Source organism: Cantharellus anzutake (genome assembly GCF_015039405.1).
Source record: "Cantharellus anzutake strain C23 chromosome Unknown EI90scaffold_83, whole genome shotgun sequence".
NCBI classification, from domain to species: Eukaryota; Fungi; Basidiomycota; class Agaricomycetes; order Cantharellales; family Hydnaceae; genus Cantharellus; species Cantharellus anzutake.
The window spans coordinates 115,900-141,401 of record NW_024067033.1 but is presented as its reverse complement, the minus strand read 5'-3'; the positions used below and the strand labels follow the sequence as shown (position 1 = coordinate 141,401).

At 50.1% G+C, this 25,502-nt stretch overlaps 3 protein-coding genes across 3 annotated transcripts; 1 reads left to right on the top strand and 2 right to left on the bottom strand.

Annotated features, from left to right (window-relative positions):
- Positions 1-8,114: 8,114 nt before the first annotated feature.
- EI90DRAFT_2861628 (uncharacterized protein) lies at positions 8,115-8,505 on the bottom strand (the record flags this gene model as incomplete). Its single annotated transcript, XM_039053803.1, has 2 exons — positions 8,115-8,270; positions 8,320-8,505. Coding segments are annotated over 2 exons (342 nt in total), but the record flags the coding sequence as incomplete, so codon positions are not given.
- Positions 8,506-17,228: 8,723 nt separating this feature from the next.
- On the bottom strand, positions 17,229-17,597 carry EI90DRAFT_2882680 (uncharacterized protein; the record flags this gene model as incomplete). Its single annotated transcript, XM_039053932.1, has 1 exon — positions 17,229-17,597. A coding segment is annotated over one exon (369 nt), but the record flags the coding sequence as incomplete, so codon positions are not given.
- A 5,161-nt stretch (positions 17,598-22,758) lies between these two features.
- On the top strand, positions 22,759-24,440 carry EI90DRAFT_2610070 (uncharacterized protein). The gene is made up of 7 exons (XM_039053324.1): positions 22,759-22,980; positions 23,039-23,197; positions 23,254-23,511; positions 23,569-23,717; positions 23,775-23,850; positions 23,901-24,314; positions 24,369-24,440. The coding sequence occupies exons 2-6, from the start codon at positions 23,108-23,110 to the stop codon at positions 24,168-24,170; spliced, it is 843 nt and encodes a 280-aa protein (XP_038910277.1). The 5' UTR covers positions 22,759-22,980; positions 23,039-23,107; the 3' UTR covers positions 24,171-24,314; positions 24,369-24,440.
- The last annotated feature ends 1,062 nt before the right edge of the window (positions 24,441-25,502 follow it).

Below are 25,502 nucleotides of genomic sequence, written 5' to 3'. Positions count from 1 at the left end.
GGGCGATGGTATAGGCGGCGGCATAGGATGAACAAAACACTGCAAATACCATTGCGCTCCATGGGGAAATTGGTTATATTCTGGAGGAAGGAGTTCGGAGTCGTTTTGTATACATGAATTAATCGCGTTTTGAAGGCATGGTCAGGGAATGAGGATTAAGGATGGAAGGACATATACATCAAACACAGCATGGTAGTAATGCATCGAGTACGATGGATCCAGTTTACATCTCTGAAACGTTCCATCCAGTGAATGATCCACAACAGGACTAATCACCTCCTCCACCTTCGCAATTCGTTCCGCGCCTGAAAGAAAGCGACCAGGATGCAGTGGACTGTCCTGTGTGGGTGGCCCAAGTGCACGAATATAGAATACACCCTGATGGTTTACTTTCCAGCCTTGGTGAGTGCGCTCAGCATTGGGAACAGGGATAGGCAATGTCACAACAGCTTCAGAACTCATGTTTGCGAATGCGAATGCAGTGCAAGCTGGAGGAAAGTGGCTTCATGGAGGAAGGGAGTAAGATGGCAGTTGGAAGATCAGCCGTGTGTAAAGCCAGGTGTGGCCTGGTATCGGGCTTCGAGCTAGGGTGCTGGGCGAAAAGGTGCAAAGGCGACAAACACAGAGATATCTATCGTACCCTGGTACAGCAGCGTGTAAGCACTCCGCATGACCTGAGTAGTTGGAGATGTGTCGAAAGCTGGGCATGGCCTACGGGTGGGCTTTGCCCTGGGATGCCGAGCGAAGGGAAGTCAAAGCGATACTGCAGTGGAAAGATCTCTCACACCCTGGTACAGCAGTGTGTAAACACCCCACACGACCTGAGTGATTAGAGTGGGCGGGGGCATCTGATGTCTCTGTAATAGCAGCGAGTCGCTAGAACACTTTGCTTTCCAGAAACACCAAATGCCGCTAAGCTGCGGCTCCTCTGTTTCGAACAGGAACTGTAGAATATATTAAGTGAGGTTGTTACTTACTTGACGATGCGGCTATACGTCTGGGACCTGACTGAGAGAAAAGATGTGACACTGGCCACGGTGGCGGAGCCACAAGGTGAGGAAGCAAGATGGGGAGAGGTGGAGCGGGCGAACGAAACCACTGGCTCGTGACCTCTATTGAGTTAATCGTGACAATATTGTCATGGACAATCAAGGGGGATGCCACCCACCTCTTCTGATGGTTCTTTAATAGTGTATTATAGAACAGATGTGCACTAATATTTAATGGCGGGGCTCAGAGGCGATATGCATATTCGAAAAGATAAACAGTGTTGAAAACTGTCATATCCATCCCCAGCCAACACCGGTACCTCTGATCCCTCCGGTCTACCTCCGCTCCTTCTCCACTAACCTCGGAGCTTCCGTATTCTGCAATCCCCTCGGTACCCCTCGATGGTCACCACCCCCTCCTTTCAATTTATTACCTATGCCTCCCTAAGTACGGAGCCCCGAAGACTTCCGGACAGCTCCGACGTCCGCTAGCGCACTCCCGCCTCTGTTGGGCAATACACTCGCCTGCCCTGCAGAGCCTGCCTTCGGGCCTATCCCTCCTTTCCGTTAACCCCGCAACCTGACTCGTCAGTAATATTCAGTCGGCTAATGTTTAACCCTGTTAGCTCCACTCCGTTCAGCTCCGCCATTTGCGGACCCGTCTTTGCTGTAACCATATATATATCCAACTTGTACATAGGTTACACTTCAGTAATAAAATTGACTAGAGTTACCCCCTTTCAGTTCTGGTTGCCAGTTAGTAAGTTAGGGCACGGACGTGTTACTTGGCACAGCGCTCTTGGCATAAGTCGCTGAGGCCGAAGCCCTCCGCCACGGAGACCTTCCTTCGTCTCAACCTGGTCTCTGACAAAAATGGTGTTTGATCTTGCAGGCTCGTGACTTTAATTGGCGTGTGAAGTTGTCATAATAATTCTGAAGCTGTCGTGAATACTTGTGAGGTGCTACCTGCCTCTTCTGATGACTCTTTAACCACTGATATAATGTATTATAGGATGGAAGCACCGTATCAGCTGGTGTTGTGGAGAAACAGGGTCGCGGATGCCCCCGATTGTACACAACAGCTGATGAGCGCTGGGCAGCTAATACACTGAAACAACGCAATCGTCATGGAAGACTCAAAGTGTAGGAGACAATCGTGAATGTCAGAAATAGATTGTAGGCTAACATGACGTTGAATAAGAGAGATCGGGCTTGTATCGGAACCCCTGAATGCCGCAACCAAGGTACTCATTCAACGGGAACTCACAAACCTGAGCGGTAAGATGCCTCGCTAATAGGCAAGGCTGAATACTAAGGAATACTAAGGCAGGCCAAACCAGCACTACATTCGGTACTGCGAATGGCGCATTCAGGCACGCTAGAAATGGATGACGAATTCTCAGCTATGGAACGTTGGCCTGCCATCGGAGAGAACCTGAAGTGCCCCCACTGCGGCGTCAATGTCGACGAGTATGCATGGCTCGCATCGAGATGCATGGAGCTGGAGGACGATGTTCAGAGACTTCGAACAGAGATCTCAATGGGCACCTTAGTTTAGTTTACTTATCCAGAAGTTACTGCCCAGGTTCCGGGTATTTGTTGGGGGGAGCTGAAAATACATTATGTTGACATGTTTTAGCCATTATACATCATGTGTGCAAACAAACAGAGCATGGGCCCGGACGTACAACGATAAAAAGAAAGGAAAAACTAACAAGAGGAGATAGGGGAGGGCGGTAGTGCCAATACAGAAGATGTGAAAGCCCAGGTTAGAAAGAGAAGAACCCACTTGTAGATGACAAAAAGGAAGGGCAGTCACAGCACAAACTCATTCGGGGCCCAACTTGCCGAAACCCACCGAAGATAGCGTCTTCACCATTGGCAAGAATGAATGACTTACTGTATCATGCGGTGAAAGGCGAGGTAGGAGAGAAGCAAGCCAACAAAAGAACAACACGCTCTGAGGAAACACGGGAAAAACTAAAAGGTACGAGATGTAAGTTAGCATAATGAACATAAAGAGAGAAGTTAAGCCGAAACGTATGGGAGACGTGGGGAGATCGCTGCGACGGGGTTTACAAAGTAGGAAGTTCACCCATTACACGCTTGGTGATGCGAAATGGTCCAGCTAGAGGTTACGGGCTTATATGATGGATGTCACTGCACCTTGTGCAGACGTCGAACACCCCAGCTCACTGTTCATGAAACCAGATGGCACACTGTTCGAAATTTTGAGCATTTTGCAGTGAGGATGGTTATGAAGTGTGGTTTCGGGCCGATCTGGATTTTGAGCATGTGGACCGCTCAAAAGCTCCGGAAGGGACGATGTCCTACAGGTGTACACATGTCCATTTCATGCAGTGTTGCAGGAACGAGAGCAGCAAGAAGTCCCCCAATACAGGCAACCTTCTGAATGACTTCACTTAAACAAGCATAGTACCATGTAGCACCACCAAATTTATACTCGCCTACCACTTCCTGCAGTTCAAGTCACCAAAAGACGATTCGGATGGATTGTCTTCCACTTCGCCTGCCTCGACGTGCTTGTGGAGTACTGGAATGTATGTCCACTTAATTGGGAACGCGAGCTGTTTTCATACCGATTACAACTGACAGTTCTTCAAAATGACGGAACATAAGCCAAGGAGGTTAAGAGTGCCTCCTGGCATCCCATGTCATCGTTTCCAGGTTGCTGCTACCTGGCATTGGCCTAGAATGCTTGACTCTTGACTGGTGCATCAAGTATCTTATTAGGAGAGGCTCAACACCGGCATACATAAACTCCGCTAGTCAGTTAAATCTATTTTTTCCTGTTCATTATCTAACACTAAAGGAACGTCCGTATGATCAATTCCAAGCTGGGCATAATCAACGGGAAAGTTTGCGGCCACTTTAGCAGCTCGGCACTGCAGTTCACAAATAAGGTCAGGATTTAGGGTTCTCCAGGTAGGCTGCCAGCTCGGTGTTAACAGAGGAATAGAAAGGATTTGGTGTTTCACCCTATCCTGAAAATTGTCAGAGACCAGACTTGAGACGGAAGAATGTCTCCGTAACGGAGGGCTTCGGCCTCAGCGACTTCTGCCAGGAGCGCTGTGCCTAGTGACACGTCCGTGCCCTAACTTACTGACTGGCAATTAGAACCTAGGGGGGGGAACTCTAGTTGATTTTTCTACTGGGGCGTAACCTATGTACAAGTGGGATATATATATGGTTACAGCAGAGACGGTTCCGCAATTGGCGGAGCCGAACGGAGCGGAGCTAACGGGGTTTAACCATTAGCCGACTGAATATTACCGACGAGTCGGTTCACGGGGTTAGCGGAAAGGCAGGCGATAACCCAGAAACGGAAAGGAGGGATAAGCCCGAAGGTGGACTCTGCAGGGCAGGCGAGTGTATTGCTCAGCGGAGGCGGGGGTGCGCTAGCGGACGTCGGAGCTGTCCGGAAGTCTTCGGGGCTCCGTACTTAGGGAGGCGTAGGTAATAAATTGGAATGGGGGGGTGGTGACCATCGAGGGGTACCGAGAGGATTGCGGAATAACGGGGGCTCCGAGGTTAGTGAGGGAGGAGCGGAGTTGGAACGGAGGAATCGGAGGGACCGGAAGTCGATGGCCGGGGATGGATATGACAAAAATCATCAATGTTCGTGTCTTTCGGTGCAGCATCGAGCCCGATGTGTACAGCTTGAATGTCAGCCATGGTCCAAACCCCACAATCATACCCGTTCCATTGGCGCTGTTCCATCTAGGACTTGTAATGTATATGATGTTCATACAGCAAGATGGCACACCTACAGTGATTACTCTGGTGGACCAATTGGACCAGTTGTATCCATGCTCATCATCAGGGTGAATGAACAACCAGATGGCATTAACTAGGCCTTGAAGTATCTGAAGAAAGCAGTAACATTAAGACTGGAATGTGGGCTAGAATTAGGAAACGCACTGTAAACACCCACTGTGGACCGTGGCGATTGATATGGGCGCTTTGTTGTAGAGGTATGCTGTCAAGATAGCGCAGCTCTCGTTGTTCGAAGTTGACAACACCGAGCAGCCAGTGACCACGCCTCCTTGAGTAACACGGAATCATCCAACTGGTTGCATCGAAAAGATCAGTTCAGACCTTCTTTGTGTCAGGGCACACCCGCCTGACCCGGCTCCACCCGGCCCAACCTGACCCGGTACCCCGCTGGTCCACCCTTCCTTACCTCCTCCCCCTTTTCCTTCTTCCCCCCTCATCCTCCCCTCCTCAGTTTCTCCTTATCTTACTCCTTCTTTATTCTCCCTTTATTCCACATGGACGACTTTCTCTGTATCATTGTACAATTGACCCATCTGCAGCGCGCCCACCATGTACCCGGCCCGGGCACCTCGGGCGACCTCCCACTGTGCCCAGCACGCGCGCCTGCACCGGATACCCTTGGGATCTCCCACGGAGACACCCGGGTGGTTACGGCTGTGTGCGAGGGTGACGTGGCACCCGTCATGTGATCCAAGCCGCATGTATATAAACGAACCTGAAGTGGGAACCGAAGAAGTAGCCTTCTTCTCAACCTTCCACTTCAGGTAAGCAGTACAATATCTCTCCTTTAATGATAATAACAACCTTCCACTTCAGTCTAAGTGGCCAGGGACCACTGTCCCACATCGGGCCTGTCAGTATGCATGCCCGATCCGCCCCCCGCCAGGCTCTCGGTCCCGGACGCTATACCCGGACCCCCTCGACCCCGGACAAGTCCCTGACACTTTGTCACTCGCTAAAATATTGGTCAGTACAGATTCCATCGGTGTATTCCCACATACATCCAACAGGTGAACTGCCATACAATGTCTCATTCCTTCACACTGGGTAGGAAACATAATCACACGGGGACGAGTGGTCTTGAGTATGTCCCGCAGCTTTTCGTCTGTAAGGTCTTTCAGCATCTCAACATAGGCATCGATTATTGCTCCATGTATCATCCGCTGGCGATTGACTGTTGGTAGTGCATCAGGGAAGATCGCAATATGTTTGTAATATCTTGCTTTGTCTCTGGTCTTGCTGTCGTTCACTATCTAATGAGACATCAGTGGTGTCAGTCACAGGGGAACTTGGAAACATTCTTACTTTTTCAGTCTCTTGAGGTAAATGCAACTCCGTTATTTCCTTCCAGACTTTTGTTGTTGGGTAGACTGGGTGGGTGAGTGGATGGCATCGAAGATTGTTCTAATTGGAGGAAGGCTTTTGGGATGAGGGTTCTCATTCCAGAACCTCTCCTCAATATCCTCGTCACAGCTGGGACTATCCACATCTCCGAACCCACTAGGAGGGACCAAGTCAGTAAGAGGCTCAGCATGTGTTTCGACATTGTCTGTGGGGTCCATTGTCTCATCTGGCCATGTCTCAGGTTCGCTATCTGGAAGGTTTACCGGCATCTCAGGGCTGAGAGTATCACCTGGGCCACTGCCACTGTCGGTAGACAGGTAGGGCTCAACATGCTCATCGTCATCAGCTACACCCAGCTCTGGGCTCATCCTGATAAGTCCATCGAGTGCGCTTAGCTCGTTTCTAACTTGAGAATCATCTTCGGGGTCTATGCCGTTGGTTCCTGAGGCCAGAGTGGCAGAACCAGGGGGGGAAGGTGGAAAGAAGAATACTCCACGGTACTCGGTGCAGCTTGGGAGTCTGGACGTTCTAAGTTTGCTAGCAGATAGTGTGGCGATGCACGCCATAGATTGACATGAGGAAATGGTCCGTTCACGATCGTATCACGGCATTTGAGTAACGACTTTAGGTGGAGTTGCCATCGATATTTAAACAGGGCTGGGATCGAGGACAAATCAGCGCATTGGTAATGTGGAATTTGTAGGACATACGATGAATATCGTCTGTGATCCGAATCAACAAGTCTACCGATTGGACAATCCAGGTGCGCGCATTAAGTTCCTCTCGAGCGAGCCTAAGCTTTTCCTCCTCAATATGAGCAAGTGATAGCACCGCTACTATGCCATGGCAAACCTGTTGGTCGACTATAAAAGCTGGTGGTTTCTCATCCAAGTTCCAGTTGGAATCCCACAGGCTCTCCCACATCTTTGTCCACTGTTCATCACTGGGATCCATGTTAAGCAGCTCCTTGACATTCATTTTGGCATGTTTCAAAGAGTCCGGGAGCCAGGATGGCCTAACAGAACGCTCGAGGCAGTCGACAAGCTCGTTATATTGCGCAACATGGGTGGAAATAATACGGGCATGGTCGTTTGCGCTATTGAACACTGAGACCATTTTCGAATATCCTCAAAGTACCGGATGAATTTTCGAGCACATCAGAATTCGCCTCAAATGGGGTATGCTTACCGACTTTTGTAACCAGCCGTCCTCCACGCTGTTGTGAGCTCCGAATAGGGTTAATCTCGTCCTGGTACTTGGCTAAGCGGATAAGGATGGCATGTTTGCGGAATCGGGCCAGAATGTACTTCTCCATGTAGTCCCTTTCTGTGCTAGACGGATTTTGCGGAAGTTTCAAATCGGACAGGCCAATTTGAGCTGTCAGATCGTGTAGGCATTCTTGAGATTTATCATGCAACGATCGTACACGCTGAGCAGCTTGGAAATGCTCCATGAGGTCGATAGGACTATGGGACAGTGTTCGTGCCAAGCTGATTCGGTCCAGCTCCTTCTTTACGGCGTCCAATGCGTCCGAATGTGCCTGGGCTGATTGTTCGGCTTCCAAAAGTTTGGCGAACTTTTTCATTCCGGCTTGATCATTGTCTAGGGCATAACAGCATAAGTCAACGCCGAACATGAGATTGGGAATGGGCATACAGGCTCGAACGGAGAGCTGCAAAGACTTTTGCTCTTCCCACTGGGATTGAAGGAAAGGAGTTGTGAATCCCCTCTTACTCTTCAAATCTTGCAGGAGGTCGGTTAGAAGCGCCTCCTCACGAACAATGGTGGCCAATTTGGACCTAGCCAATGAAGCAAGGCGGTCTCGGCCACGGCACGCAATCATCTTGATTTTGTTGTCGATAGTTGTGATTCGTTTTGCCGGCTATAGTTTTGGGACAACATTGCATAAGAGAGGGTTGTCAACCGAACAGTGTTGGGACTCACACTCATTATGCGTTCAGGCGCAATTGTATCAACAATCAAGGACCATAATCGCTCATTTCCTTCCCCGTTTGACTTTCCGAACCCATTTCGTTTCCAGGGGTGAAATGCGATTTGACAACAGAATTGATGTGTGTAGGCATGGAAGACTGAAACGGCGATGCTCAATCTAGGAGCGATTTCGGGGATAAGATTGTACTTTGTTCAAATATCAGAGGTTGTAGTTGCAGACCATGCGAGGCCATACCTTGGCGATCGATCGATCAAGAACACACCCAACATCATACATTAATCCAATAGTGGCATTTGAGGGTAGTTGGCAGCTAAGTGCAAGGAGCATGGCAATTGAAAAGTGCTGCTGTTCACCCGGAGTGCGTACATCGCAGAGGAAAAGGGGGATGTCATGATGGCATACGGTTGCCATCAGGCCCTTCGAATGGAAGGTATCCGTTTTTGAGGCTGACTGCTTTCCACGTTTCGTGGCTCTGTGTGATTCTTTGCATTCATCAATAGCACCATCTGGTACAAGGGATGAGGGACGAGATACTTCCGAACAGCCTCTAGATGCAGCTCGTGCATCAGAGATATGGCGGGCAGTTTCCTCGATTTCGGCATCGGTGAGGAATGTGCAAGTTTCATTCCAGGGAAGAATCATCTCTCCTCCAACGAACATGTATTGCTTATGTTGCATATTACCATCCATGGCGACGATGACATCAGGATATCTAGGGAATCGCTTAGTATACCTGTTCCCGAAGCATATGTATGAGAGGACTAACTTGTTGGCTGAATTGCCCCACATTGAGCCTCCAAAACATTGCGGGCATCTCGCACGGAGGTATGGACTTGCGCTGCTGTCGGACGGGTTGCGAATCAGCTTTGTTCGCTCATGGACCATCGATGGAAGGTCCAGTGACGTCCCTATGGAGGTTGGGATGCCGTGGTTAACGGTCATCACGCCATGGGATGCAGTGACCGATGGATCGCCATTGTGGGCAGGAGCGACATGGGTAAACGCAGCGGACTCGACCGGCGCAGAACGACATAGCGGTGCATTGGGTGCCGCAGGGGATGTGGGTAGGAGAAACTCTCTCTCCATTTCAACCTCTACTGAGTCACGTAGGGCTTGAAACCATGTTATCGCCTCGCTAAACGACTGCAGAAAGGGGTCCTATATGCACGCCGGATCATGAAGGTGCCAATTCCCGACATGCAACAAATAGATCTTACGTTGTGGGTGAATTCGTAACCGTTCTCTCGTAACATGGCAAACAAAGCGGCATGAAAGGAGGCAATCAGGGTGTACGAGTCCACATGCAAAGCTGAATACAGCGAAAGGACGTCGAAATGAAAGGCAACTTGGGGCGTTACAGGTGACCCTGGAAAGTAGCCAGACTGGATGATGCTAAGCAGGAGAGTATTGGACGGACATTTGCAATATTCAAACGTCCGCCGCGTGGCACCTGGCTCGGGGTCATTGGGACACTGCTAAGGGAGGTCAGAATGCAAACGTACCTGAGAATGCGATCGTCATGAGTGAATGAAACTGGAAAGATGTATTGCAGTGGGAGCACAGCGATGCTGCTGGTGTTTGCAGTTTTCCGTTTCTATCATACGATGTCTCACTGGGGGCGGCAAGGGGCACGCATCCTGCCTTCTTCGCCTCTAGACCTAGATAGATTTCCACCGCTTTGTGTATTACATCGCGGCGCCAATGGAGCCATGCAACTTGCTTTTGCGGATTTCGTAATGCTCTCTTGGCCCGCTTTCGGGAAGCTGACCGCAACAGTGTAGGGGACAGAGCAGTGTCTGGGCCCGAAGGAGTGGGCTCTGCGATATTTTCCAGCCAACCCTGAGGGGATGCTTCCCATATTGGTGATTCCTTTTTTAGAGCTGGCGTTGAAGGGGGAGTCGAAACATTGCTGGCATCCACTGACATTGCATTTCCTATGTGATCGTGGCGATTTGGCACCTGCCACCAATGCGTAGGCTCAATGCCAGGCCCCCAGCGTTGCATCATCACGGTGCCGCTGGCGTTTGCTATCTCAATGCGTCGTGACGGCTGGGAAATAGGGACTTCAGCGGCTGGGACGTGCTTAGGTCCTTTCTTTTTGGACGTTGAGGGTTTGGATTCAGGTGCGGATTGGGGGCCAAGGAAATCGGCATATTTTTTAGGTCTTTTTAAATTATATGGCTGATATTTTTTCACAGGCGAAGTAGTAAGGGGTGGAATTACAGGCTTATGCCTCGGCATGGGAGTAGCTGCTAAAGAAACTAATGGGTTCGGGTCAAAGGAGCAGAACGGGATAGGTCTCCCCCAACAAGTGTGGGTATATCGGCCGAGTTACGCTGGTAGCCGACCTGTAAGAGAGACATGCACTCAGCTGCATATTCATGTGTGTAGCTGTAGTACATACCAATAGGAACGGATACCAAACGGGGCGATTTGCAGCGAAGAAGGGTGATTACTGGTGCTCGCTCAGCGCTGAGGAATATATGTATAGCACGGGCACTGGTCTTATAAAGGTCTTTGGGTATTGGATATTCAGTGGCAGGCAGTGGCGAGGGCACATGTTGGGTTGAAGTCCCAGCCCAACTGTACCGTTTCTGATGTCACTTTAGCGCCGATTGAGGGGTGCATGGTTGCTGGACAGCGGATATGAATACGGTCCCACTGATATGGATTGGACAAGAGGATAGTGCGCGATATGAGAGTGTAGAGGATCGTGGCGAACACCCAACAATTCTGAGATCTTTTGCACCCATTCGACGCCCGTTCGATGACAAAAGACGACGCACACAGCGTTTGTCACCGTTTTAGGGATGTATGAGCGCAGACAGCGAGATCTGAGGGTCAGTGTGCAAGCAAGCAGGGAGGGGAATTGCATGTCGGTGTGTAATGCAATACACCGTTTGGGTAAGATGATTTGATGGGGGCCTAGGAAGGTGTATGTATGTGTTGTAGTGCATCTACCTCTTGTTTGATTTCCTTTTCTTTTCTTTTTATGTGTCACATGACTGCAGAGATGAACTCTATCTGTTTCTACTCTTGTATAAACATTACAGTTCATCTCAGAGGTGCCATAACCTGAGTTACAACAGTATGACACGAGATCGGAGTGCTTTTGCAGCGGGTGGCCCAGACAAACCAAACAACTGCGAGTACCAGGGGTGCATGATTGCTGGACAGCGGATAGCGAATATGAATACGGTCCCACTGATACGGATTGGACAAGAGGATAGCGCGTGGTGTAGAGGATCGTGGCGGATACTCAACAATTCTGAGATCTTTTGCACCCATTTGATGCCTGTTCGATGACAGAAGACAATGCACAGAGCGTTTGTCGCCGTTTTAGGGATGTATAAGCGCAGACAGCGAGATCTGAGGGTCAGTGCACAAGCAAGCAGGGAGGGGAATCGCGTGTCGGTGTGTAATGCAATACACCATTTGGGTAAGATGTTCTGATGGGGGCCTAGGAAGGTGTGTGTATGATACGACTGGACAGCAGACAGCAAATATGAATACGGTCCCACTGATACGGATTGGACAAGGGGATAGCGCGTAATACGAGGGTGTAGAGGATCGTGGCAAACACCCAATGGTTCTGCTCACTGAGATCTTTTGCACCCGTTCGATAACAAAAGACAACACACAGAGCGTTTTAGGGTGTATGAGTGCAGACAGCGAGATCTGAGGGTCGGTGTGCAAGCAAGCAGGGAGGGGAATTGCGTGTCGGTGCGACCGTTTGGGTAAAAGATTTTGATGGGGGCCTAGGAAGGTGTATAGCTGTCAATGTATGGCACGGAATCGGAGCAGGGGATCGGTTTTTGCGGCGGGTGGCCCAGACGAACCAAACAACCGCGAGTACCAGCGGTGCTAGGTGCAACCTCCGGCCCTCTGCAGGTATCTCCACGGACAAGCCCCAAATCCTCACGCAGAATATACAGAACGGCCTGGAGAAACCGTTACTCTACATAGATGGTGTACTCAGAGGGCTGGGTTGATTGGGGGGATCCCTGTCATTAACCGTGGTGCACTAGCAACGCGCTAAGCGCCTCCAGTGGATTTCAGTTAAATACAAAGAGTGGTCCTTTTTAATGATATCTATAACGAGATTGGAGGCGAATGTATTGCGTTCTGTTAGGTGCAGGGCTGGGAATGATGCCAACGATGGATTTCGAGCTTACCGAATATGCCACTTATGGCAATAAATAGGAAGTAGAACACCCAAGGAATAGAGGATGGGTCTGTAGTGCAACGTACGGTTATTGTCATGACCGACAAATCCCGGGGCTCCGTCAGCGGCGAACCAATGCCGATAGGCGAATCCGCCGACCCGAAACCCATCCTAACCAGCCCCCAACCCCATGTCTGGCCCCCTGCCTTACTGTGTGAGACTTGGCCAAGAATCAGAACCTAGACCCTGCCGGTATTCCGACCTTACCTCCAGTTCCTGAGCCCTTGGCGCTCCCGGCATTCAGTCACGCCTGCCTTGTCTCCATCTGAACCACACTCATCGCTTCCCACTATGTGGTCACAGCCATGCCCCGCTTCCGTCCACTCCGCACCCTCTGCCCACTCCGCACCCTCTGCCCATCTCTGCACCTTCTGGCCACTTCTGGTTGCCCTTGACACCTCTGGTCAGGTCAACACTCCCACCCCCCTCTGTACCTCTGTTGGCCTTCATGCTGTCCTTGTGTGACAGTGCTGGCAGATCAACTTCTGTTCGCGGACTTGTGTCGGCACCGCACCGACCCCGCTTATTTGCGGACTTGTATCGGCGCCGCATGCTGACCTCCGCTTTTCCTCTGGCCATTTGTCACTTGGCAGCTTATCATTCATTCCTTGCCGAGTGCCATTTATTGTTTGCTTCCCTGCCAATATCGGCATTTGATCCCCTCTTTATTGGCACTAGGTTATTGATCTCATTCAGTTATTCATCAATAACCCTTGCCACTTATTGTTTAGTGATCTGTTCCTCCTTTCCAGTTCCCGGGCTCTTGTCCTTATTTAGTTTGACAATCCCCACTTATCTCCACGCCGGACCACGCCGGACTGACCGGCCTTTCTATATTCCCTCTTGCCTATTTATATACCTTGTAAATACTTTTGGGGACCTCAGTCTGAAATCAACTAGAGTACCCCCCTGTCTGTTCTGAGTCCCTCCTTCTGCAAAGGGGGCTTCCCCCCCTCTGAGTCCGTGCTCGCGGAGTCCGTGCTCCTCCTATAGGTCCGCTCCGCCTGCAAGTCTTGTTTGAAGTCCGCTGTGAGTGTCAATCCGTAAATACGGGATCTCCCCCAAACGTCAAGCTCAGGGCACAGCGCTCCACCTGAGTCGCTGAGGCCGCGATCCCACTCTGCTAACCTTGAACAGCGCTTCCGGACGCGCCGCACATTTCCGCCCACATATCTGCACGCATGCTCCAACAGACCTCTGCATCAACTCCGACCCCGACTCAGACAGAAACCCATTCCGTCTTCAGTCCGACTTCTGACAGTCTGCCTGGCTCTGACAATATTCCTCACTCTGACAATATTCCAGACTCTGACAGTACTTCCGACTCCGACAATAATCCCGTCTCTGACAGTTATCCTGATGTTGAGGACGTCGATTGACGCACCTTACCTACAACGACGTTCACAGAGGAGAGGGAGGGTATCACCCTTCGGATGCAAATTTAAGGGACCCGTGATAAGCCCGTTCCGAGGTCGACGTTTCTTTTTTGAGTTAGGTGATGTGACCGCCATTTCCACTTGGCCGCCGGTGTTCTTGACGTGCAGTTGTCATCGAACTTCGGTGATAATTTAACGGAGCACAATGCGGATTCGATGCACTTTCTATGTACTGTGCATAATTATTTGATGCGACCGTTGTTGTGAGCGCTGATATGATATGGTTGCAATATTAATATTCACCGAGGCACAACGCTGTCACTCATCCTGTACCCAGGACTCTTTCGCGCCATGGGCGGGAGGGTGCGAGATTCGTTGTTTTTACTTGTGTCGCGCACGGTTCAGTCAGGTTGTGTCTATGTATTCATTATCTGCGCAGTTATGAACCAGGTTTGCAATGCTCAACATCCTGAGCAGAATTCAGCCACCAATGAGGTGCCTCCCAACCACCCAAAATTAAAGCCAAAATCAGATAAACTAACAATGCATTGACACTCGTACTGAAGTTCAAGAATCAGTGTGTTGCTTCCTCACAATGCCAATATCTTTTACTCACCCGGCGTCAAGGGCGGAGCTCAACACGTATCGATACTTCTCGAACCATTCCGTTCTATATGAAAGAAAGGGGAATGCATTAAAATGGAATCACTAGAGAAGATTCAGATGAGTGACGGAAAAACGACCGAAGGTCTGGTGGCTTGCGGGAGGTCTTTTCGGTTCGGCTGTCACCGTCCCACCGCATCCAGTTATGTGCGGTTTGTGAATGAAACGGCTGGCCCAGCTTTGGCCGAGAGCCCGTTTTGGGGACATGCATACCCCACGATTGAATTGGTTCTCACGGGGATGAAGGTGGTCAATGTCATATCCATACAATCCCGACCTCCGCTCCGGGCTCCCGGAACTCCGAACTCCGACTTCCGGAGCCCTACTTCCCTTCCGTCACCTTCTCCTTGCCGACTCCCAAGAGGTTATCCCACCTCCGGCTCGGACACCACCTTCAGTCCGACTCCGGAACATTCCGGGTCCGACCCCAACCTCGACACCTTCCAGAGGAGTACGCAAAACCTATGCTCCCGACTCCGGACCTCCGCTCCGGTATCCCGTTCACGTCTCGTCTCCGGAACCTCCGGTCTTAGCTCCGACCTCGGACTTTGACCCCACCTCCGCTTATACCCATTGTATTGGTTAGCTCATTCCATTTAATTACCTTTGCCAATATTCCGGAGTTTAACCTCCGAGTTCGGACTTTCCGGACTTACTCCGGACCTTGCAACTATTGCATTGTCCATTTCAATTCCGCTATTCTCCCTCATTCCTATTTGGGCTGCTGCTTCCTTTCTATTCAGTCAGCTAGCCATTCCCGACTCCCATCCTCCTTCCTTCCTTCTTGGGCCTTGGCCCTTCATTCCTCCTTTGGGAAACACCATTGAGTCAAACACTTGACCCTCGGTGTTGTTCCTCTTTCCATCTCCCTTTGTCTCCTTTCGTCCTACCCTTGTTCCTTTTGATTCCGGACCCCTCCTTATATACAATGTACCTAGTAACTTGTAACCTCAGTCCGAAATCGACTTGAATTCCCCCCAAGAGACTTTCCCTCTGCTAGATCCGAAATTAGGGACCCCTAGGACAACCAGCAATGGCACAGTGCTCCGCCTGAGTCGCTGAGGCCAAGGTCCTTCCATGCTAAGTCTCCGATTCCACTCCGGAGTCGTCCGAATCCCCGCATTTTAACACCCTCATTTTCCCCCCATTTCCCCCCTTTAATTTCCCCTCATTCCCCCCCCCCCAATTCCCCCCCATTCCCCCCCCTCAATTTTCCCCTCATTTTCCCCCCCTTTCTCCCCTATTTTCCCCCTCATTTCCCCCCCCCATTTTCCCCCTCATTCTCCCCCTCATTCTCCCCCCATTTTCCCCTAAGTAATTTCGGATTAACCCTATTTATAACCCTAAATTCAGTGTATATATCAATTGGGTTGTGTGCCCTTGGTGTGCAGTGCCACATGAGGGGTTGTGAGTTAAGTAGACTGTTGTCCAGTTGACCCTAGGGTAGGAACTTGACTGTGGCCAGTCACATGATACTGTAGTCAAGCTTTTTATTTTTTTGAATTTTTGCGAATTAAACATGGGCTCAGGGTGCTCATAGAGCTAATAGTCCTCTGTGGACAAATATATCTCTATGAGCTCTCAGAGCTTTGACTACTTTTCGGAGCTCTCAGAGCTTTGAGCTACTTTCCCGAGCTCTCAGAGAGGGGGACCTGCAATTTTCAAAGTTCATAGCTCTGTGAGCTCTGAGAGCTCTATGAGCTCTCATACCTCCTGGTTGGGTTTGCTGATGTAGGCGGCTGAAGGATTTGCGGGAGTGGGACTTGAACCGCTTTGTTGGTCGCAGTTGCGGTTCTATGCAGTTACAGCTTCGGTATTCTGATGGCTTTTGTTGTATAGGGTCAGTGTTCCAGCGAGAGATCCATTCGTCCTTATATTGGCGTTTGTTTAGGTTTCTCATGAATGCCGCTGAGGTACTGTACGGGTATTCGGATGGCAGGTTGGAGCCTTCTTTGGCTAGGGTGTCTGCCCGTTCGTTCCCTTTGATATCTTCGTGTCCTGGGACCCACTTTATAATTACGTCGCAGAGGGGGCGTTCTGAAAGAAGGAGGAGGATGGTGTTGCGGAATCGGAGTGATTGTTGGATGTCCAGTCCTGGGGACGTGGCCATTATGCGCTGGAGTGCTCCAGTGTTATCGGAGAAGATTGAGAGGGTGAGTTTGTCTCCTTTTTGGTAGTGCTCGTCGAGCCAGATCTTGAGGTTAGCTGATCCTTGCGCTAGTCCCTCCATTTCCGCATCATACACCTCTGCTCTAGGTCCTGTTCCCCCCTTCCCTTCGAATATGACACGTGCCTTTTGGTAGGCTGCAAACCCGTATCCCGTTTTTCGGATGCCCTGGTCGTGCGCAAGTGAGCCATCGGTGTATAGTAGGATGTGGGACTCATCGTGTTTCCATTTTTTTAATCCGTTCTTGTGTTCCTTTGCCCAGGTCTTTTTGGCTGATTCTCCTGGTTCGTTGGTTGGTATTTCTATCTTTACTCTTCCTTCTAAGTCGTCTATTGTTTTTGCCCATGGTGGTGCTGGCCATAATGTTGTTGGTTCCATTTCTGTTTCGATTTCTTTTGCCATTCTCCAAATTTGCGTGCTATTTTGGTCTTTTTCTTTTCTTTTTTCCTGTTTCTCTTTGTTTTTTAGGTTTCTTCTTTTAGGGTGTGGTATCGGGATGGGGGGGGTGTTCATGTCTGAGGGGATGAATATTTGCTTTTCAGGGGTATGCGGGATATGATTGGGTTATTGGTATCGAGTCTGGCGAAGCGTAGGGTGGCTCGGCGGATTATGTAGTCTAGGGTGATGTCTATTGGGGGATGCTGCATTCTAGTTCTAGGGCATATGTTGGGGTGGTTCGGAATGCTCCTGAGATGAATCGTAAGGCTATGTTTTGGACTCGGGTTAGTAGCTGAGAGTGGGATTTCTTGTTGCGCCACCAGGTTGGGGCTCCATATGTCATCATGGGTACAATGGCCCCTAAGTAGATCAGACGTCTCTGTGTTTGGTGCATTCCACTGACCGAGTTCCCCAATATGGCTAGGGCGTTGGCTGCTTTTGTGGCTTTGGCACATACTTTACGCACATGTGGGGTGAATGATAGCTTGGTGTCCCATGTAATACCGAGCCATTTGATCTCCTTTGAGTGTTTTATGGTGAAGCTTGGGCGATTGTTGCGTGCTGGTATGTTAAGGTCAAGATGGGTTTGTCTGGAGTGCGTGAAATGGATGAGCCCTGTTTTGAGTGTGTCTAACGACAGGCCTCTGTCTCTAACCCAGTTCTCTGTGGCTAAGTACGAGTATCTTGCCAATTTGATGTTGGTTTCAATAGTCTTAGAAATGATGAGAATGTTGCCGTCGTCTACATAAAGAATTGTGTTGGTTTGTTTTGGGGAGTCTGATAGTATTGAGTTTTTGGTTCGTGCCGGGAGGTTTTCTACTTTGGTGGCTGAGTTGATAGCATTCATCAGGGGTGCTGAGAAATAGGCTGCTAGGACGGGTGAGACACAGCTGCCTTGGGGGATGCCAGTTAGTGTGGGTTTCATCTCATCTTGGATGCCATCTAGGATTAGCGCTGTGCGGCGGTCACTTAGGAAGGATGCCACCCATTTCACAATGGGGGGGGGATTTGCTTGTCGCGCAGTGTGTTGAGGAGGTGGGGATGGGAGACGAAGTCAAAGAAACCGGTGATGTCAAAGGTGAGTGAGGTGGCCACTAGTTTGTGGTTGAGCGCGGCCTCAATGTCGTGTACAACTGAGAGGGTGGCATCATCTGCTGACCTGCCCTTCATGCCGCCAAACTGGTTAGTCGGCAGGAGTTCATGCTGGCTGGCATAGTATGATAAGCAGTTAGATATTATTCTTTCAATTACCTTTCCTAGTACTTCTAGGAGTTGTATGGGTCTGTATGCGCGTGGGTGGGTGTAGTCCGGTTTGTTGGGTTTGCAGAGGGTTATAACTAGGGCATCGTGAAATTGGGCAGGGTGGTAGCCAGTTTCTATGGCTGCTTGGATGATTGACGTAATTTCTTTTTCGGCCATGGTCCAGGCTATCTTGTAGGCGATGCCGCTTAGTTTCCTGGGGCCTGGGGCATTGTACGATGCCGCTTTGAGTATGGCGCGTCTGATTTCTCCCTTTGTTATCGGGTCCCATGGGATATCCTCTTCGTTGGAGTTGAGATTTATGGGGGGTGGGTTGTGGATATCCGGTGGGCGGGGGAGGAGGTGGGTGCGGAGAGTGTTGATTTTGTCTTGGTGGGTGATCACGTGGGGGAGGTGATTGCTGCGGCTTATGTGTGGGGTGAGGTAGTTCCAGGATCCTGTGCTCCACTGTACTAGGGGCCAAAAGTTAGAATTATTAGTGTTTCTGGCCACTTCAGTGTAGAACGCTTTTTTTGTCTTTCGGAATAGTCTCTTGAACCGAGCTGCTGCGTGTTTCATGTTGTTCTTGGTTTGTTCTGTTATGGCACCCGTTGCTGATTTCTCCACACGGGCTAGTTCTCTGGTGTTCACTATGTCTATTCTGGCATTGGTTAATTCGATCGACCAGAAGGGTTTGGCACGCTTGTGCGGTTTCCTCCGTGGGCAGTTCTCTTCTGCTGCTTCTCGTATGTGGTTTTGTAGCTTCTCAACTGCTGAGTCAATTTGTTCATGTGTCGGAAGTTGGTTGCGCCAGTTGAGGATTGGTTGGAATGAATGTTGGTATTCATGGGTGTTTAGGCTGAGTCTTTTTTCGATCGATTTGGTGAAGTTTGTTTGGTCTAGTTTTCTCCACATGAATTTTTCTGGGTGTTCCGGTTCAGTAGTTTGGGCTGTATCTAGGTTCAATTGGAAAGTTGTAGTAAAATGGTCGGATCCGCAGTTGATTGAGGGGTCAATAGTCCAGTGGCTGATGACATCTTGGTGTGTGGCTAGGTAGTTAGTGAACGTCAGGTCGAGTGCTGATTCTGAGGAGCCATCGTGGGAGATCCGGGTGGTTTGGTCCCATTCATTAATTAGGTTTAAACCGTTTTCATGGGTCCATTCCGCTGTGCGGGTGTCTCTGGGAGTGGCTGCCCGGTTTGCTGGTAGTTGGTTGAAGTCTGGATGGTGGGTGTTCCAATCTCCTGTGAGGATTGTGGGGGTCAGTGGATCAAGAGAAGTGGCACATAGAATGTCTATCGAGTGGATGCCTGCTTGCGAGTCTTGCAGGAGTTGGTTGTAGATATTGTATATGCGGATGCTCTGGTTGTTCCTTTGTATCGATATATCTAGGATCTGTATGTCAAGGTGGTTCAGTATGTCTGTTCTGGGTGTGATGATGATACCTGAGTTTTGGCGCAGGTATGCGAAAACTCTAGGTCTTTCTCCTTCCTCTATGGGATTCGCTGTCGGGAGGATGGGTGTCCATCCTGTTAGGTTACATGATAGCCATGTGTCGTTGGGGCGGCCCCACCAGGGTTCCTGTATCAGGATGATGTCAAACCTAATGTTGGGGTGAGTGGATGCGACGTGTAAGGCTGAGGTATGTATGATTGGAGACCTCGCTACGTTGAGACTGAAGATGTTAATGTGGGAGAGTCTGTTCCTCATTGGGGAGTCGGTGTGTTTGGTGGGACATTGTCTGCTGTGTCGCTTTCAGGTTGGATGTGAGGGGTGAGGGTGGTTTTTCCAGAGTTGTTGGGGTTTAAGGCTTTTCGTCTGGAGACTTTTAAGGTCAGTTTCGGGAGAGGAATACCCATCTTTTTCATGTACACTGTGCAGTTCCTATCGTTGTATTCGTGGTTTTTACCACAGTTAACGCACTTCATCGGGGTGTCAACTGGGTGTTCCGTTGTTGTGTGGTTTTCATCAGCGCATTTGAGGCATCTTGGTTTGGTGCAGTCCGTTGTACGGTGGTTCAGTGATCCACATAGGCTGCAGTAGAAGGCCCTCTTTCTTTCTTCGAATGTTGATGTTGTGCATCGGTTGCCTAGACAGAGGAAACAGCTGGCTTTGAGAAATCTTTGGGCCTTTTCATGGGAGTCGAACGTGAAGACTAGGGTCGAGTTCTCCTTGTCACGAGATTTCACTAGCCATGAGGGTTCCCTGTCCGGGGAGTATAGTTCATCCCAGTCTTGGTAGTTGCTGCGGAGGATTGAGAGAATCGCCTCCGGGGTGTAGTTGATGGCAAAACCGTTGGAGGTGGATCGCATGGGGACATTGTCGAGTTTGACCTTGTATAATTGTTTGTCGGGGAATCCCTGGAAGTGGTCTATGGTGTTGTTCGGGTCTAGGATCTCCATAATCTTGGAGGTGTGTTCTTGGAGGTCTGTTGCTATTGTCTGCCCTGCGCCGGTGAGTACGATGTTGTTTGTTGTCGTCATCGCGATGTCCATGATGCTAAGGTTGCGGTCTAGACCTGCATGCCATAGTGCTTCGTTGACAGCTTTGATCATTTCTGGGCCAAATTTCCGGTTTTCGGTTGGGAGTTTTTGTCTGGACATGATGATAAGGCGAGCCGGGTGGTTTCTATCTGAGGGTTGTGAGGGGGCACGGGGCAGTGGGACGGATTTTCTGGGAAATCTTTTGGGTGGGGGGACATTACCGTTACTCTGGATTGCCTGCGCATACGTGTTAGATGCGCGGATGGATTCTGTGGCTGTAGGGAAGTCCTGCTGGTAGTCGGGTGATTGGTGTTCTACGTTGGTTGTGGTTGTGTTGGTGGCACGTGTGGGTGCATTGGTTCTCGCTATTTCGAGCTGTTTTACTAGCGATGCATTTGTGTCGGTGAGTTGTTTGGCGATAGCGATTGCGTCGGCCAGGGCCTTCTGGGGCTCTGGGTTGTGGCTTGGGGCTGGTGGGGCAGTTGGGGCAGTTGGGTCCTGTAGTTTTTCGATGTCACATGCGCTGATGTTGAGGTCCGCTAGGAGGTTGGCCAGATTGCGTTTGGTTGTGTCTGAGAGGCCTTCTTCTTTGAGTTCATTAGTGATATCTTGGTGTTTGCGCATGTAACTGGAGATGTTGTCAATGTATCGGTTGATGGTTCTGGTGTATTCTCGGTGTTTTTCGCTAGAGTGTTCGGCTTCGGTGTCCCAGCTTATGTTGCCAGGGAACCTATGTGCCCTTGGGGTGGCTGGTGAGGAGCTAGGGGAGCTGTCAGGAGAGAAGACCCTTTTCCTCTTCTTGGGTGTGGATGGCGGGTCGGGGTTGGGGCTGTTTCTCCCAGGTGACTCGTCCCGAGAATGAGGCCGTTCTGGCGGAAGGGACGGTCTTTGAATCATATTTGAAACTTACCTTGTGTATTTTATTTTATTTTATTTTTGCCGCAGTCGGTTGTGGTCGGTGCGTAGTGATAGTTGTTCGAGACAATGGCGGTACACTCAGTAATATTCCGCAATGGGATTAAGTCCAAACCTTCACAAGCAAATGAAGAGCTTCTTTCCCTGCCTGCATCCACGTGGTCATTTCCCTAATACCCCCACCTTTGCCGCACGTCTTCTCGAATCTTCGCCTCTGCTTCGTAGACATTGCTGATCTCCCCCACCATTCCTGATAATAATTTTGACGGGATCGGACACCTCGGCGACGGACGGCTTCAACGCCACACAACTTAAGGTCTCAGATAATTTGCAGTAGGTTGATACCTTGCTCTTTTTTCCTCCGCTGCGGCTCCCAACGGCGATGGCTTTGTCGCAATGCTGACAAGCCTAGCGCGTGCCTAGTTCCATTTCCAAGTCATCCTCCACCTTCGATCTCTTCTATCTAGAGACATGGACGTTCCTACATTGCTTCTTCCGGAGGACGAAGGCTCGGCCCAGACCTCTATTACGTCCGCTGCAATAACGCCAAACCACCAGGACTCCGGAAATGGTGTTGCTGGCGCTGGAAATGCCACCGAAAATGCCACCAATTCCGTCGATAGTGAGTCAGCTATTTGCAGAGCCTTGGGTCCTTCTTGTTCAAGCCATCGACCTCCTTATCAGAAGCGATCGCTATGTTATTACCGTCTCAGCGTGGCCCCGAAGGATATTTCCATGACACGATCCCCTCCTTCGCTTCAAGCTCGACTTCGCCAAGCGTTTTGCCGGTAGCGACCGAGCCTCCTGATTTCCCAGAACGTGCCTCGGTCGACGATTTTCTCTTCGAAGTAAGAATCAATATTATGATGCCTTGAATCCTCACTCATCCGAGTTTTAAAGCTTGATGAGGGAATCGAGCCCTCACTCGAGCCTCCCCTGCCCGATGACACATCTTCTACAACGCTTCGTGACCGACTTAGCGTCCCATTTTCCTGGTCAACACCCACTTTATCCGATGGTTCATCCACAATCGCCCCATCTTTTACATCTTCTGCATCGTTCACATCGTCTTTAAGGAAGAGAGTTGCAAGCATTGCGTCGGCAGGCGCTTTCTTCGCCGAATGCTTGGATTCGAGGCCATATCGAATCTTTTCTGTGCGAACGTTCTGCGAGAGCTTATTCAATAGTCGTCGTGCTGCTAATGCCAGGATCGTGTCCGTCCAACGATATGGCGATCTTCAAGGGGTGCCGCATCGATTTCTCATCCTCCATGTCACTCGAGCCGACGGAAGGGAATTCTATGTTCGGTTGGATCGCAGACGGGACCACAAAGTCCCGTTGTGGTTGTTTGGAGTACGGGATTTGGGAACGTCACACGCGATAGATACGGTATGTAACAAACCCTTTGATGTCTTTACCGCAGCTAAGAGGCGGTGCTACTCGATAGGCTGCTGTTTCTGGCAGACTCGACCACCTTCTTGATTTCACCAACACCAAGTCCGGCGTAGAGGCTGTCATGGTCTTCCCTACTCCTGCTCCTTTGATCGTGGCTGCACAAATTCTGTATGCTATCGCAGCGGAAGCTCCTGATTACAAGCTAACCAAAGTGAGCGTCGGTGTCCGGCCCTGTTTCATCATCAGTTGACCATTAGCTCCATATAGGAAAATTGTTGGTTTTTCGCCTCCACCACCCAGGAAATGTTAGTGCGGATGTTTGGGGCAAAGTATGAGAGAGGGTCTCTTAACCATTCCACAATCGGTTCTGAGAGACGAGAACGGATTAAAGTCCTGACGTATTCGCACATTACAAAAGACATTAATAACAAATTGGAGACCATTCCAAGCTTCGCTGATTCAATGGACGACTCAAAGCTAAGGAAGGCTATAAAGTCCGTCCTTGATACTATAAAACATCACCTTGTGAGAGAATGGCCCTCGTGCCGCACTCAGTGTAACTGATCCTGTCCGAGCCATCAGCCCGCTTATCACACTTCCCCACCCGATGCATTCCAAATCTCCACATCCACTCAAGCACTCCTTGCTGTATTGCAACGGACATTACACGAACACCTACATGGAATCTATGGAATTAAAGGCGCACGGATCTTCTCGCACGATTTCACCGAGTTAGTAAATCTGAACGGCACTTTATGCGAAATTCCTGTTAACTTTCTGTTTTCCAGTAAATTAGTTCAGATCATCCCATCGTTGGAACAACTCCAAGAAGATGCTAGTATCATAAACCTCTTGGAATCATCTGTATGTGAATCACGCTGTCTGAGTTGTGGACCGTCTAATCTCCCCACCAGCTGCGGGAAGGTCTTGCAGTGCATCGTCGATCCTCAGTCATGTACGATTCGCTCAAAAGTGACCTCGATTCATTTTCCAAGCCCTCTCCCCGGAAGGACATGGTGCTCTTCTCGTTGGAGCTGCTTGGGCGATGTGCAGTGCTGGATCAGTTGCCAGCGCTATGGCGTTTCCAAGTAGATGCAGAAATTCCTGATCTCCAACCTGAGTTTGAGAGGCTGATGACGACGCAGCTGAAGTTTGTGTGTTTCCATTGGATTACTCTCCTTTGAAAGTCGGATGAGAACCACGACGATGAAATAATGAAGGCCCTTTCCAACGCTGTCCCGGCCTTTCTCCACTGGATTGCGGCAATGGGAATCATGGGTGAAATTGACCAAGCGTGCCAAGGCATGAAAGAACTACAACGGTGGCTAGTACGTCAAAAATTACTTGGATACTAGCATATGGCTCACTTCGGTGTTTTGAAGGTCGACATTCAAGCAGTCAATAGTATAGGTCACGTAATTCGCGACCTGCTCTGTCTAGTCGAGCGATCCCGGAGTGCATTAGCGGCCTCGTCCTTATCTACACTTGGAAGTAGCCATCCATTTATTCCATCAGGTAGCGCGTTGGATGCAACATTTCCAAAGAAGGGGGCTGTTAAATGCCGTATTGTTTCTCGTGGAATCGATAGCAGCCAACCATGGTCACCGCAAGCGGGGATAATCCAGAGCCCAAGTAGACCCCGCTCTGCGGCATTTTCTCCAGATGGCTGTCATCTGGTCTCAGCCTGTGGGGATGGTGTTGTACGGATCTGGGATGCGGCGACGAGAGCGCTTCTTCGGGAAATGAAGGGACATACTCGTGAGGCCAATTCCGTTGCATATTCACCAGATGGCATTCATCTGGCCTCGGCATCGCATGATCGCGCTGTGCGGTTCTGGGATGCGGTAACGGGAGCATGCCTTCGAGAACTGAAGGGGCATACTGACGTGGTGAGATTTGTGACATTTTCCCCTGATGGCCTTCGTCTGGCCTCGGCTTCGTATGATCGCACTGTGCAAGTTTGGGATACAGTAACAGGGAAGCCCCTCCGGGAATTGAAGAATGATGATATCATTGCTCTGTCCGTTTCCTTTTCACCAGATGGGCGTTATCTAGCCTCAGATGATAGCAACGTGCGTATCTGGGACGCATCGACAGGAGCACTTCTTCAAATACTGCAGGAACGGACCTCCAACGTCTATTTTGTGAAGTTTTCGCCAGATGGATGTTATCTGGCCTCAGCCTTGTCGAATGATACCATACATGTTTGGAATGTGGCAACAGGAGTCCCGCTTCAAGAGCTGAAGGGACATACCGAGAGTGTCAACTCCTTGGATTTCTCGCCGGATGGCCATCATCTGGCCTCGGCCTCAGACGACAGCACAGTGCGCATCTGGGATGCGGCAACAGGAGCGCCTCTTCGAGAGCTGAAAGGGCATACTGGTGGGGTTCGGTCCGTGAAATTTTCGCCAGATGGTTGTTATCTGGCCTCGGCATCTTTGGATGGCACTGTACATGTATGGGATGCAACGATGGAATCACCCACTCGAGGGCCAAAGGCAACGAAAGGTCATGTT